The 13,888-nt window shown below is 50.0% G+C and overlaps 1 protein-coding gene across 1 annotated transcript in view; it reads right to left on the reverse strand.

Annotated features, from left to right (window-relative positions):
* Positions 1-6,562: 6,562 nt before the first annotated feature.
* Mapkapk3 (MAPK activated protein kinase 3) overlaps positions 6,563-13,888 on the reverse strand; it is a 32,695-nt gene continuing 25,369 nt past the window's right edge. The window contains exons 6-11 of the mRNA XM_051140072.1: positions 12,172-12,295; positions 10,834-10,909; positions 10,344-10,468; positions 9,499-9,584; positions 9,146-9,226; positions 6,563-7,880 (exon numbers count right to left, since the gene is read on the reverse strand). Of these exons, the coding sequence (XP_050996029.1) occupies positions 7,728-7,880; positions 9,146-9,226; positions 9,499-9,584; positions 10,344-10,468; positions 10,834-10,909; positions 12,172-12,295 (645 nt within the window). The 3' untranslated portion in view covers positions 6,563-7,727. The remainder of the gene's footprint in view (positions 7,881-9,145; positions 9,227-9,498; positions 9,585-10,343; positions 10,469-10,833; positions 10,910-12,171; positions 12,296-13,888) is intronic.

Below are 13,888 nucleotides of genomic sequence, written 5' to 3' on the forward strand. Positions count from 1 at the left end.
AGTATAAGAAGACATGGCCATTGCATTTGCTGATACTAACAGCCCCAGAAAACTGTGTATCCACAGATTAGTGTGTTCAACTTATTGCCAACACTAAGAGAGTAAGTGCACCCCACCGGCCAATATGGTTCTTCCATAGATTCAAAGGCCAGAAGAGGGCTGATATACGTTGAGCCAACCTACCACCCTAAGCCCTGGGCCTGGCCTGCTCTGTGCAGTCAGTACTTAATCTAGTGAAAGACACCTCCAAAGAGCTGTTTCAGCTGGGTACAATGTCCAACGCCTTTAATCTCTGCATTTGGGGGTCAGGAGCAGAAGCAGACAGATTGCTGTGAATCCATGGCCAGCCCGATCTAGAGTTCCAGGCTAAACAGAATGACATGAGGAAACCCTATCTCAATCCCACCCCATTCCAAAAAAAGGGGCGGGGGAAGCTGTTTCCTGAAGCCCGGTAGGCTGTCCACATGCTCGCTCTTGTTTCAAAGAGGCTGGTGGGAAACAGCCTCTCCAGGAGCAACGTGAACTCCTTACCCCTCTGCTTTGTGCCTCATCACTTGCTCCTTTTTCTGCCCATGGTGTCCTTCTTTTCCCTCTTCTTGTAGCCAACGTTTGGTGATTTATCCCTAGCTGAACGCCCCTACCTGACTCCTCAAATGTGGGCTCCAACTTTGGACATGGAGTCCCATCTGCTTGGCCAGCTCCAGCCAGAGTACAAGAAGCTTGCCTGTTGTAGACATCCAGAGCCAGTCCATTCCATCACCCAGCCGGCTCGGTGTGCATGTCTGTGCCCCCACAAGCCTCTTGCTCCCTTTACAACCCTATAGGAGAGTAAGTATCTCTGGACCTGCCTCCCTTATCTCCCTAGCAGCCTTGGCAGTCTCATGACACAGCCTACTATGCCTGGCAGGGACCTTCACAAAGAGGCCCAAAAGATGTGGGCAGCTCCATCAGACAGGAGCTCCGATGCAGCCCCTCCCAGGAAGGCTCCAACCCATGACTCAACACTTCTGAATGCCATCATGCCCCCACAGATGTCTGTGCGAGGCGATTTTTTTCTTCAGGACCTGTGACAAGTTGAGAGTTCTACAGAATGTCATGTTTTACCTTTTCTAGTCTCATAATCTAAGGGACAGGCATTGTTACCCATCTATCCTAATAAGCAATGGGATCAGAGTGACTAAAGGGATTACTGATGTCTTGCAGCAGAGTCAAAAAGGAACCCTAGGTTGTATGACTGGTGTTCTCATTTGCAGATAAATACCCTGACTTTAAACATTTTGTCCATGCCCATGGTCAGCCAGAGCCACAAAAGATCACCTTTTCCCAGTAACCAGGAATAACGATGATCAGGGGAGGGGAAGGACCGATCATTGATGTCTCAGCTAGGAAGCGAGCAGAGCATCCACCCTCTTTGGCCAGTGCAGATTTCTTTGGGAGGAGACTATGGAGATCCGTGGCCCTGGCCATGCCATAGCTGTTCAAGCTCCAGGGACTTTGCTTGCAATATGGGCATAACTTCTGCTTCAGAAGCTACTGGAAGAACAGAAACATAAGGGAGGCCGTGTGAGATATATCTGGCACACAAAACTTGAGCTGAAAACTCTGTTTGCAATGAGCCCAGCCCCTCAACAGATTGGCCTTCTTCAGTAGCCCAAGACCCTTCATCCAGTTCCTAAAAATAGCTATCTATGTTGGGCTGAATAACCTAGGTGTCCTACCACCTGAAAGGGAGGCTGGACTGGGATATTTACACACACTGGGATGAAAGCCTGCTTTGTGGAAAAGCTGAGAAGCATACCTCATCCTTGCACAGAGAACCTCTGCCAGACAAGAGAGGCAACTGCCCCTGGTTTGCTGTGGACAGTTTACACTATGCCTGGAGCAGAGGCAACTTTTGCAGAATCTGGACTCTCTGAGGGTAGGCCTAGGAGGAGAAAGAATAACCCAGAGGTCATTTTGCCATCCCAGAGCCCTGTCTCCTGTCCTCTCCAGCTCTGGACCTTAGCAAGCCACTGAACTATTCCAAATCTTGTTTTTTTGTTTTTTTTGTTTTTTTCCATATGTAAACTGGGGATCGTAGTGCTTGCCTTTGTGGGGTTGAAGATGTATTTTGATAATGTCTAGTGCAGTGGTCCATAAACTTTTTTTAGAGCACATAAATTCATGCTCAATTTAAATCTCAAGAGAAATCCCAGGGTATAAAATAGCTCCCTGTTGGCAGCAGAAGTGTGAGGCAAGGAGCTAGGACTCCTCCACCAAATGCTGGGAGTTCGGGGAGTCCAACACAGCTGAGACCTGGCTCCAACTGACAGCCAGCTCTGGAGTGAACTGCAAATGCCACAGCAGCAAGAGGAGGTGGATGGATTGTTTGACAAACTGGCATCAAAGGTGGGTGTATCTCTAGGAGAGACAGGAGTGAAGAGTAGCGATGGGAAATGGGTGTACTGGGGGCATGTAGAGGAAGAAATTGCCTCTAAGTGTCCACCATCTCATACTGAGGACCCCACTCCATGAAGAAACAAGAGACGGCCCCGCCTCGCAGCTGCTCAGTGGACGTGTTATCTGTTCTTCCCACAGAAAACCTTGGCCCTCCCCCACATCTGCTAGCTGCAGTGCCCTTTCCCTAATCTCTCTATCCAAATCTGGCACATCCTTTTGAGTTCACGTTGTTACTACGTCTCAGAGGCCTTCCGTGATTGTCTGCAGCCAAGACTGGGAATAGCATTTCCTTCCTCTGTCTCCTATGGCGTGGAGGCGGGGAGAGTATACAGAAACTGAGTGTGGGCTCAGTTCCTCCATCTATTAAATAGGAATGTGAGAATTAAATTAAGTGGCCTAGGTAAAGCCCAGCACATAGTAGGTAGGAAGCGAGCAGAAACTGCTCATCATGATGTGTTTGCACCCTCTTCCAAGTTCTGGCACACAGTAGGTATCAACAAAATGCTTAACTGGATGAACTGTAGATGGCCTCACATCCCAGTAAACAGGTCTTGGGGTTCACTAGCTCTCTGAGCCCCAAGAAACTGGCTACCTTGAGTTAGCAGCTATATTGGGGGGCGGGGAGGGCAGAGGAAATAAGGAGGAAGAATTAGCAGAATGCCAGGCAACTAGACTCACCTAGTAACCAATGCTGGTGACCAAAACTTTTGGTGGTTCATTTTCCCATTGTCCTCCTACTCTACCCTTGTTTGTTTGTTTTTTTAAACAAGATTTATTTATTTTATGTATACAGTGCTCTGCCTGCATGTACACCTGCACATCAGAAGAGGGCATCAGATAACATTATTGATGTTTGTGAGCCACCATATGGTTGCTGGGAATTGAACTCAGGACCTCTGGAAGAGCAGTCAGTGCTCTTAACCTCTGAGCCATCTCTTCAGCCTCTGCCCCCCTTGTTTCTAATTAAATGAGGGCTTCTCCCATTTAATGGATAATAAAACTAAGACCCAGCAAGGCTCACAGCCTGCCTGAGACCACAGAGCATTCCTCTCAGTCGTCAACTGGTGGCTACATGTCTGCCAGGCTACTGGAATAATCTGGTCCTGCTTAATCAACACTTATTTATAGATAGGAAACCTCAAAGGCGAGTACAGTGTTGACCAAGGCCTTGGTCAATCCAAAGTTCAGGTCTGGCTAGGTGCAGACCCCATCCTACACATAGGGTATGAGGTGGGCTTCCTGCCTGCTGATTTGGATTCCAAAGTGAAAGCAGGCTGGCTGTTCAATGGGACAAAAGGAGGGATTTTACCCTTCTGGGCTGAAAGGCAGCGTTGAGCATCCATGAGAGCTACAGAGATCCAACCTAAGGGAACCAGGCAACATAGTTCTCACTGCACCCTCCTGTCTTTCATGGGGGAAGTTTCAAGAGGCCAGAAAACATTGAAACCCCTGCAGAGATGGTAGCAAGCTGCATTTATTTTGAGGCTCAGTTCTGATGCTACAGTGGAGGGGCTGAATCCAGGCCGAGGGCGGAGAGGGGCTGGTATAGAATAGCAATGAGCCAGACTGCTGGAAGCCAGCCAGCCTCAGGTTCTGAGGACAGAGTCATGACTCCCCACCCAGGCCCTGCACGTGTGTGTGTGTGTGTGTGTGTGTGTGTGTGTGTGTGTGTGTGTGTGTTATGCATATGTGTATGAGAGGTGTTTTGTATGTGTGCTCTCTCTCCTCTCTCTGTACAACACACACACACATTCTCTCTCTCTCTCTCTCTCTCTCTCTCTCTCTCTCTCTCTCTCTCTCTCTCTCTCTCTCTCTCTCTCTCTCTCCTAAAGAAGCTAACAGAGTTACTATGTATAATAAATGCCTGTGTTTAGACTAGCTCATGTGAATGTGTGGCCAGTAGGTTCCTTAGCTCATCGAATACCTACCATCTGATTGTCATTTTCCATTGTCCATTTCACAGGTAGCCACACAGAGGCCCCAGCACACAACCTCCCAGTCCTGGCTGGTAGGAACTACATCTAATGCCAGCGATCAGGGGGCCAAGCCCTGAGCTGGGCTTGTCCCTTATTTAGATTTTCTCATGAGGTCATGGAAGTGGCCAAGGAGACACAGGAGATAAAGGGATAAGCTTCGCATCCTCTTTAACTTAACTGCCCCTGTGGCACCTCTTCCTAAGAGCCACAAGAGAGCAAGCTCCCTCCCTTGCAACAGTAACAGGCCACATGTGTGACTGACTAAACAACCCTCCCTTGGGGCTGGCAGGAAGACACTAGACCTGATAACAGCCTCTTCCAAAACCTCTGCAGCTGTGGTCTTACCTGTGGAGGAAGTGGGTACAGCAGAGAGTCAAGGCCAGCCCCAAGGAGAAACACAGACTGAAAGAGCCCTAGGGTAGTCTTTCCTGAGTGAGTGTCTGATTCTAGCTGTTCTACTCTTAAACCCTGTACCTATCGGGTACCCTGCCTGTCCTTCAGGCTGCATAGACTCTCTCTCTGGTTTAAACTCCCCATGAATTTTTAAACTGCCTTGACCACATGAAGGCCATTTGCACAATACTTAAGGGGATGTGCCTGGTACACAGTGGATGCTCAGTCCCTATTAGCCACCCTGGTATCCTCTGCCTCTTTCCACAAATGTAAACTCCTTGAAGTGAGAACCCTGCTTGATGCTTTTACTGTCACCTACTCTGTACCTAACACAAGTCTCAGGCATCATGGGGACTCCGCAGTCAAGTGAAAGAACCCATCTATGCCTCGTATGCCGTATGTACCTTCCTACATGGCCAGCATTCTATTAGCCTTAGAGAGCACACTAGGAATGTTGACGGGAACCACGGGCACTGTGGGGACCCTCAAAGCCATCGAATCACCCTCCTTTGAGGCCCAAAGATGCAATAAAGGCTCCAGGGTAGCCCACATGTTGCTATCCCAAAAAGCAAGTCCTTGGAAGTGAAGCCCCACAAATATGGAAGATCTAATTTTTATGGATGCTGAGTCCCAGAGGTAGAACTGAGACTGGACTGAGCTTCCCTTCTCCTTAGTCCACTCTAGGTTCTCTCCTTCTAAATGAATTTGGGTACCAAAGGTGGCTAAACGGGGCTAGGCTTGCATCATGTACCTAGGCATGCTCTTAAAAGTATTGCAGTGGGGACTGGAGAGATGGCTCAGCGGTTAAGAGCACTGTCTGTTCTTCCAGAGGTCCTGAGTTCAATTCCCAGCAACCACATGGTGGCTCACGACCATCTATAATGTGATCTAATGTGCACTGTATACGTAATAAATAAATAAATCTTTTTTTTAAAAAAAAGTATTGCAGAAATGGCATCTACCCGAACCCCCTAGCTGACACTATGAGATGGGCACCCTCATCTGCAGTATTCAGTTAAGGAGCTAGAAGTCAGGAAAGCTGAGGGACTTGTCCAAGGTCACCAAGCTAGGAAGCAGCAGGATCTCTCTGGAGTGCTTGCCTTCTAACACCTCTGCACCCCCCCATGCCCCCCCCCCGCCCGTGCCCTGAGGGAAGGGGGCAGCTGAAGAGGAGTGCCCCCCCCCCCCCCCGGCCTCCTGAGCCAAATGAGCTCTTGGAAAACTGTGAGGTTTCAAGAGTGAAGCTGGGAGGAGAAATGCTCCAGTCAGGGCCCCTTGAGGCTGCCCTCAAGGGCTCCCAAGGGGTGAGGGTGCTCTCCTCCTGGAGTGGTAAAAAGACAGTCTTGCAGCATACCACTCCTCCCCTCCCCGATAGTCTCACTGCCAAATGAAACCTGGCAGCTTCTGAAAATAGCTCCGCGCTGCAGCAGGCACTCTGCCCGCCCTTCAGCAGGCTGGCACACAGCTGGGGGTGGCCACTGTGGGCAGACGCTGGCACACACGGGGCCGGGGGTGGGTGTCACACATACAGTGCACAGGGGCGGCACAGAGCTGGAGGCATGTGGCAGCTGCCATCCCTAGGTCCTTCTGACCTTTCCACAGTGAGGCAGGAGTGCTGGAGTCAGCCTGGCCGTGTTTACCAGGCCCACGGCGCCCTCTCCAGCCAGGATAAAGTCACCGGTAGGGGTGTGGAGCTGCCCTTTAACCACTTTTGTACCCCTAGGTAGACAAAAAGAAACCTAGGAATCATTGAAAAGTGTTTAAATGGTGTTTATTAATATCTGGATGAAAAAACCCAGCAGCATTGTTCTAACTGATAAGATCTAAGGTTTCCCAGGCAGCACCTGGACGCTACCCTAGACAGAGGAGGGCCGGGCAGAGCAGGGCAGAGCTGGCTAAATCTAGGGTCAGCCGAGAAGACTGACCATCTCTGCTCTAACTCAGGCTAAAGCCAAGACCAGACCTTGTCAGCATGGCTTGGCAGCCCTTCACCATTCAGGCCTGATCAGAGTAGAGAAAGAGGTCTTGGATAACAGGGAGCCAAACTCTCCCCTTTACAAAAGTATACCCTAGAAAGGTAGCCCTTGCTGTCAGCAGAGAGGGGTTATCCTACCTGAGATCTGGTGAGCAGGAAGAGACAGGGGCTTTTGTCACAGTGAAGTTTTCCAAAATGGAAAAAGGTTAAGGATACCTGCCCCCAACACACATACCCACACCTTCAATTGAGATGAGACGTTACCTTTTGGATAAAGGGGGTAGTGAAAGGATGCTTGGCCCCAGGGAGCGGTCATCTCTCTGAATGTTATATGGGCTGGTGCTACAGTAAGGCACAAGGCTGGACCACCCAGGGAAGTAAGCAGGCTGGACTCTGCAGCCTCTGGCAGACCAAAGAGAAGTAAGCCTGGGGAAGAGCAGCCAGTGTGAGAGAGACAAACCTCCCCAAGAAGGTAGATCCTCTTGATTGTCCCTCCTTCTTCCTTTGTTCAGTATTCACAGACAGCAACATGGCCTCTGGTCACCATAGCAACCAATGGCCTGATACCTTTCTCAAGGCCAGACCCATCTGTCCACACAGCAGGATACATCTTTGCAGAAAAAGGGTAGGTTTGCCACAACTCCCAGTGGCCTGGAAGTAAGGCTGCGCCCTAAGGCAGAACATAACCGTGGCCTCCGTCAAGCAAGCCACGGTGTCCAAACTGCTTCAGTTGTAGCAGAGGGTTCCCCATCCCTGAGGCCCCACAGCTTTCTGAAGGCTGAGACTTTGGCTAGGACTCTTGGGCCAAACTCTTCATCCTCAAGTCCAATGTGACGCATTTCAAAACAACAAAATTGTCCTTTGTTAGAAGAGTGACTCCGGCCCTTCCTGGCCAGAGCCTTGGGACGGGACATTGCAGTTTGTCACACTGGCTCCTCCATGAGTTACTGGTTGTTGCAGCCTTGGGAGGCTGAGGAGCTGCCCGCCTGCTTTTTCCTCCGCTTATTGAGGAGCCGGTTGTTAGAGGTCTTCAGGTCCTTGATCTTCACCTGGTCATAGTCTACTCGCATGGTGGCCAGGGCACTGGTCATCTCCTCCTGTGTATCAATAGCATGGGAGAAAGAAAAGGTGACGGTAGACTAGCATTAAAAACCACCACCTGGCACGCCTTTAATCCTAGCACTCGGGAGGCAGAGGCAGGCGGATTGCTGTGAGTTCGAGGCCAGCCTGGTCTATAAAGTCAGTCCAGGATGGCCAAGGCTACACAGAGAAACCCTGTCTCGAAAAACCAAAAAAAAAAAAAAAAAAAAAAAAACCACCACCTGGATGCCTGGGAAGCTCTTAATAATATCACCAGCAGGATAACAGTGTGCACTGCTCCACGGCATACTATGCTTGGCCCTGGGCACACAATTCTCCTTACAATTGTGTGTGTGTGTGTGTTGGACACTGAGTTTATTCACAAAGGCAAAAGAAAGAGATAACTCCCTGGGACCATACCAAGGCTACTCAGACAGACCCACAAGGCCTGCAGACAATGACATTTTCCCTGGGTCCCCAATGGTCTGAAGCTTTGAGACTGCCTGGAAGCCCCAGTACTCTATGATGCTACCTCATAGGGACACACCTGGTCTGTACTATGTCTGAAACAAGACTGGTTCCTGTCGTGAGTGTTGTTGGTCACAAGAGAATATACGGCCAATACTTGGCAAATCCTTTCATTGAGTCCCTGGCCTAAAATCTACGCCCTAAAGAGTAAGCCATGAGCAGCATGGGAAAGTGCCCAGTGCTCAGTGGCATTTCCTGGTTGGATCTGTTAGCATACCTGCCCCCTGCCTGCCTAGCAACCTATGGTGCCATTGTCAGCCCACCACTAAGTATGCCAGCTGCCCAGGATATAAAAAGGGCAAGCCCGCCTCATCTCTCTCTCTCCCTCTCTCTCCTCTCTCTCCCTCCCCCCTCTCTCTGTCTCCCTCCCTCCCTCTTCTTCTTTCTTCCTCTGTCTGTCCGTCCATCCATCTGTCTGTCTATCTGTCTCTCTCTCTCTCTCTCCCTTTTCCTCTCTTGTTCTCCCTGTCTCTTTCTGTCTCTGTCTCTCTCTGTTTCTGTCTCTGTCTCTCTCTCCCTCTCCCTTTTTCTGTCTCTCCCCACCTTGGGGTACCCCTCCCCTTTCCTGCTCTCCCCACACTTGTACAATAAGCTTCTCCATATCATATCTGTTGCCTGGCATCTTATTTCTTAATCATAGCAGGATCACCCAGGCAGTCACTGACATTCTCTAAACACAGGGGGAGGGCCAAACTTCAGATTCTAAGGAAATGCCATCCTGGAATGTATAGAGGCTGAGACGGAATCTACCCACCTTGACATCATCCCAATGGTCTTTGTCTTCCTGTAGAACTCGGGCTGTGTGGAGTGGGGTCTGTGGGACCACCATTGATTGCTGGAAGGAACCCCAAGGCCATGGATTAGAGCCTAGAACTGTATGGTACAACATAGGCTACCTCCACCACATACCCTTCTCCCATTGTCAGGTGGGGAAATAGTGGCTCAGAGAGGTGAAGGAGCCTGAGTGGGACAATGGCGAAGCCATGTTATAGGTGGGGTGTTACCGTACATCAGTGAACAAGGACCCAGTCCACCTCCACGCCCAGACCTCCAGGGCTACCACCTTCTAGCCTTGCCAGCCCTACTCCAGGCCAAGACCACGCTCACATTGATCCAAGGATGACTCATAAACTGCATGATAGTCAGCCTCTCTGTGGGGTCTGTCTTCAGGAGCAGGCGGATTAGCTGCTTGGCTAGGGGACCCAGAAAAGAGGGAGCAGTGAGTTCCAGTCCCTCAATCCTCCACATGAACCACAAGCTCTGTCAGACAGGCCTATCAATCCTCCTACATTCTTCATGATCAGAAATGGTGGACTAGCAGCTCCTTCTTGCTTGAGGTCACTAGGTGCTCAGGATAATTTGTTAAGCAACAATAGATAACTGATACAAAGCAGAATTGTTTGTGCTACCTAGGAGGGAAAATATGAACAAAATTACAATGAAGATGGGGCCTGGGTAGGCAATTTTTTTTTCATTTGTTTTTTGTTTTCATGACAGGGTTTCTTTGTGTAGCCTTGGCTGTCTTAGAACTAGCTCCATAGACCAGGATGGCCTTGAACTCATAGAGATCCTCCTGCCTCTGCCTCCTGAGTGCTGGGATTAAACAACCACCTGGCAGGCATTCTTTTTGTCTTGAGACAGAGTCTCTCTATATAACTCCAGATGTCCTAGAACTCTCTGTGTAGACCAGACTGGCCTCGAATTTATGGAGATCTGTCTGCCTCTGCCTCTGCCTCCCAAATGCTGGAATTAAAGGAATACACCACTATACCTGGCTGAGGAGACAAATTTTGAGCCTACTTGACAGATATAGAAACTGAGACTTGGAAAGTTCAGACAACTTGTCTAGGTCAACATAGATAGTATCTGAACACAGGTCAGCTTGATCACCAAAGGGTTATCTCCAAAAATGAAGGTTGAAGGGACCAGGTTGGGTCGAGACACTCTCTCACCATCCTCGGAGACTTCTGACCACTCAGGTTTGGGGAAGCCATATTGGCCCAAGCGAATCCTTCTCTTCATCCCTGGAGAGATGGCCTGGCCAGTGTTGGAGTAGAAGGGTGGGAATCCACACAAACTGGGGGAAAGAAAAGGTCATTTGGTACAAGGGTTGGGCACAAGTGGGTCAGGCAGATCCAATCTCACCTTTTCGCTAGGGAGACAAGCACCCAGACACCACAGCAGTAACACCAGCCCTGAGGACTCTTGAACATATCCCAGGAATGCCATCAGCCTTAACATAAGGAAGCCCTCAGGCAGTTTCCAAGAGTGTGTCTCACAACACAAGAAACAAAAGACAAACTGGCCCAAAGATGACATGCATAAATCCCTCCCTAAGGTCACAAGGGGTAAGAAGCCGACATGCTACTGAAGGTCCATGTGGAGAAGTGGAGGCAGAGGGTGGAGGCAGGGGTGAGAGGGTCAGGGAGGAGAGATACTCACAGGATGTACATGATGACGCCCAGGGACCACATATCACATGACTTGTCATACTTCTCTGGACCCAGGACTTCAGGAGCTACCAGAGCAGAGGGCATAAGGACATCTCTCAGCCCCAAGGGTCTTGGGGACTAGGAAGGAGTCTTAAGCCCTGGTAAGGTGAGGAACAGGTACCCAGGCTGGGAGGTAGGGCAGAGCAGACTGGCGTCTCGCACCTTCTGGGAAGGCAGCATGTGTGTGAAGTAGGGGGGAGGAGAGACAGCTCCCAGGGGGGAAAAATGCTTCTAGACAGCCCCCTAGCTACTTTGAACCCCCTCTGTCAGTCTCAACTTAGCAAGAGAGAGGAGGAGAAAAGGCCAGCCCCAAGTTTGGTGAGGCCCTGCCATCGACAAGTGGGTCTCAGTCTGCCAGCTGCATTGTGCCGTGCCTCTCAGGTCCCTAAATGCACAGGCTAGATCACAGGGTTCTGTACACCACTGTCGGCTTGGAAAACCACCCATCAGCCCCAGTCTTCCAGTCAATGCAATGAGGTCAGCAGGCCAGACTTCACATTAAAGTACTGCAGAATACACTCTGATAAACAAGGGATCATTTCTGGAGCTTTCTGCCCCTTAGATGCCCTTCCAACTCCTAGGGAAGGGGCACTTGCTTGTTTTTTTTTGTTTGTTTGTTTGGTTTTTTTTTTTGGTTTTTCGAGACAGGGTTTCTCTGTGTAGCCTTGGCCATCCTGGACTCATTTTGTAGACCAGGCTGGCCTTGAACTCACAGCGATCCGCCTGCCTCTGCCTTCCGAGTGCTGGGATTAAAGGCGTGCGCCACTACACCCGGCTAAGGAAGGGGCACTTGTTACAGGAGCCTTTGGCAACCTCAGAAACACCCCCAAACCCTAACTAATTCTTGGCTCAAGGGACCCTTTCCCACAAGGCAGGTGACTAGTACCCTGAATCTCTCTAATGTAGGAGAAAAAACCCTGCCCACTTTCTACATATGAAGATGAAAACTGGAGAAAAACAACCACGGTTGGGCTCCGTCCTGAGCTGATGGCAGCCTTTTATCACGTATATATTTAGAGCTGCCGTGACGTCATTCAGCTCACAGGCCACAGCCAGAATTTTCCTGGATCTATTTTCAAAAGCAGAAGCTGAAGTTTGGAAGAATATTTTTGCAGCCTCCGGCCCCCCACGTCACCGCCTCCATGCAGATAAGAGTGCTCCCTCCTCTCTCTCCTGCCTCCTCCCTCCTCACAAGGCTTTAACTCTTTGCTTTCCGCAACCCACTGGCTACCCTTTTCTACAGCAGAATACAGCAAAGGGCATACAAGACACACACATTAAGACTCACCCACATAATAGGGAGTGTAACAGGGTGTCTGCAGGGCATTTTGGGTGGTTTCCTTGGCAAAGCCAAAATCGGTGAGCTTAAGCACAGCATCCTTCTCCTTGGATGTATAGAGTAGGTTTTCAGGCTGCATCGGAAGAGAAAGAAAGCATTGGTATAGAGGAAGGTACCAGGAGGGTACACGGCCCCAAGGTAACCTTTAATCAGGTTCCCTGCCTCCTCCATCCCAATGCATGATGAGCCGGCTCTGCTTTATGAAAATATCTGGACCTTGGTCACCACCAACAAAGATCAGAAGTGATACCTTCATTCACAGAGAGAAAAAGTAAGGCAGGTGCTCAGCCAAGACCATGAATAACCAGGTGCCATAGAAAGCCCCTAGGCAGAAACTTCTGTTTCTGAGTTGGTGTGAATACCATGGAACGCCAGAAAGAAAGACGCTGGGGTAGAAAGCAGACAGCTCAGGAGCCAGTACCACCAAGCACGCGCTCCACACCCAGGCCAGAAGGAAGCCCACAAATGCAGCGGGCCAGGCCCACCTGAGGTTGTTCAGGGGAGCACGTGCCCCCAGGAGCCACACAGAAGAAATCTTCCTAGCTGCAAAGCACAGATGGGGCTGGCAGATGGGGACAGCCAGCAGGGCTCCAGGGAGGAGGCAGCCCTGAAAGCTGGCTTTTAGTGAACAGGTAGATCTAGGTCCATGCCGAAGGGCAGGAGGGATGATGCCCAAGCAGAACCTGGCTGGGTGGAAGGACAGTGCTCCAATTTGGATGCACTGGGAGCTGTTTGGCAGGTTCTGTTTGAGATGATATGACCTTGGGTTGGAATAAACAAAGAGATGGTTTAGCATACTCTGCTTGCAGAAGGCTTTTCTTCCCTTAGAAAGAAGGGAACTCGGTCGGGGGGGGTCCTCAAACAAAGCAGAGATTTAGAAGGTGGGTCTGCCTTGGCTGCTTATGTATCCTAAGCAAAGGGTAAGTGCATAGGCTGGCATGACTCAACCAGAGAGGCATGTCAGCTAGCCTCTCTGCTCTCCTAGGTCTGGGCTTAGGAAGAAATAAGGCAAGCACACCCAGACAAGGAGGAACAAACAGGTTCTGTGCTAATAGTGGCTCACACACAAATGCTTATGTGTGTGCATGCATATAGTTAGATGGATGTAGGGCTGCCTGGGAGACTTTAGTTTTCCCAGGAAAGAAAACTTGGGGCGTTACGCTTCCTCTCTTCCAAGCCCATCCACTGGAAAGGCAAGCAGGGTCCAGCCCTGGGACCACCTGGGTTCCTTCCTCAAATAGCCAGCAAATGGCTTCTAATGTTTGTTGCTCGGTGGCCTAATTTGCTTAAATTATATCTCTAATGTCACAGAAGACCCGACACTACAAGGCAGCCCCTCTCTATGGTCTAGCGTATAGACGATCATAAAACTTCTTGCTGAGCAAGTGAACAGACGAATGAATCCCAGTGCAGCAACTTCACAGCCTAAAGCAAGACAGCAGTTCTTTGCTCGAGGAGCCTCAGTGTGCTTGTCTATGAAATGGGTAATGGTCCTTATCCCATAGAGAGAGCCAGGTGAGGAGTAAAAGAGATGCTTGTTGGGGCCCCGGTGGCTGGAAGAGGGCAGCTATTCTCATGGCTACTGGGATCACCTGGTGTTTGAAAAAAACAAGGAGGTCCATCTGGCAAGAGCAGAATTAGTGTGTGATACCACGGGAGGAGAAAA

This window comes from Acomys russatus, chromosome 32 (assembly GCF_903995435.1).
Source record: "Acomys russatus chromosome 32, mAcoRus1.1, whole genome shotgun sequence".
In the NCBI taxonomy this organism is placed as follows: domain Eukaryota; kingdom Metazoa; phylum Chordata; class Mammalia; order Rodentia; family Muridae; genus Acomys; species Acomys russatus.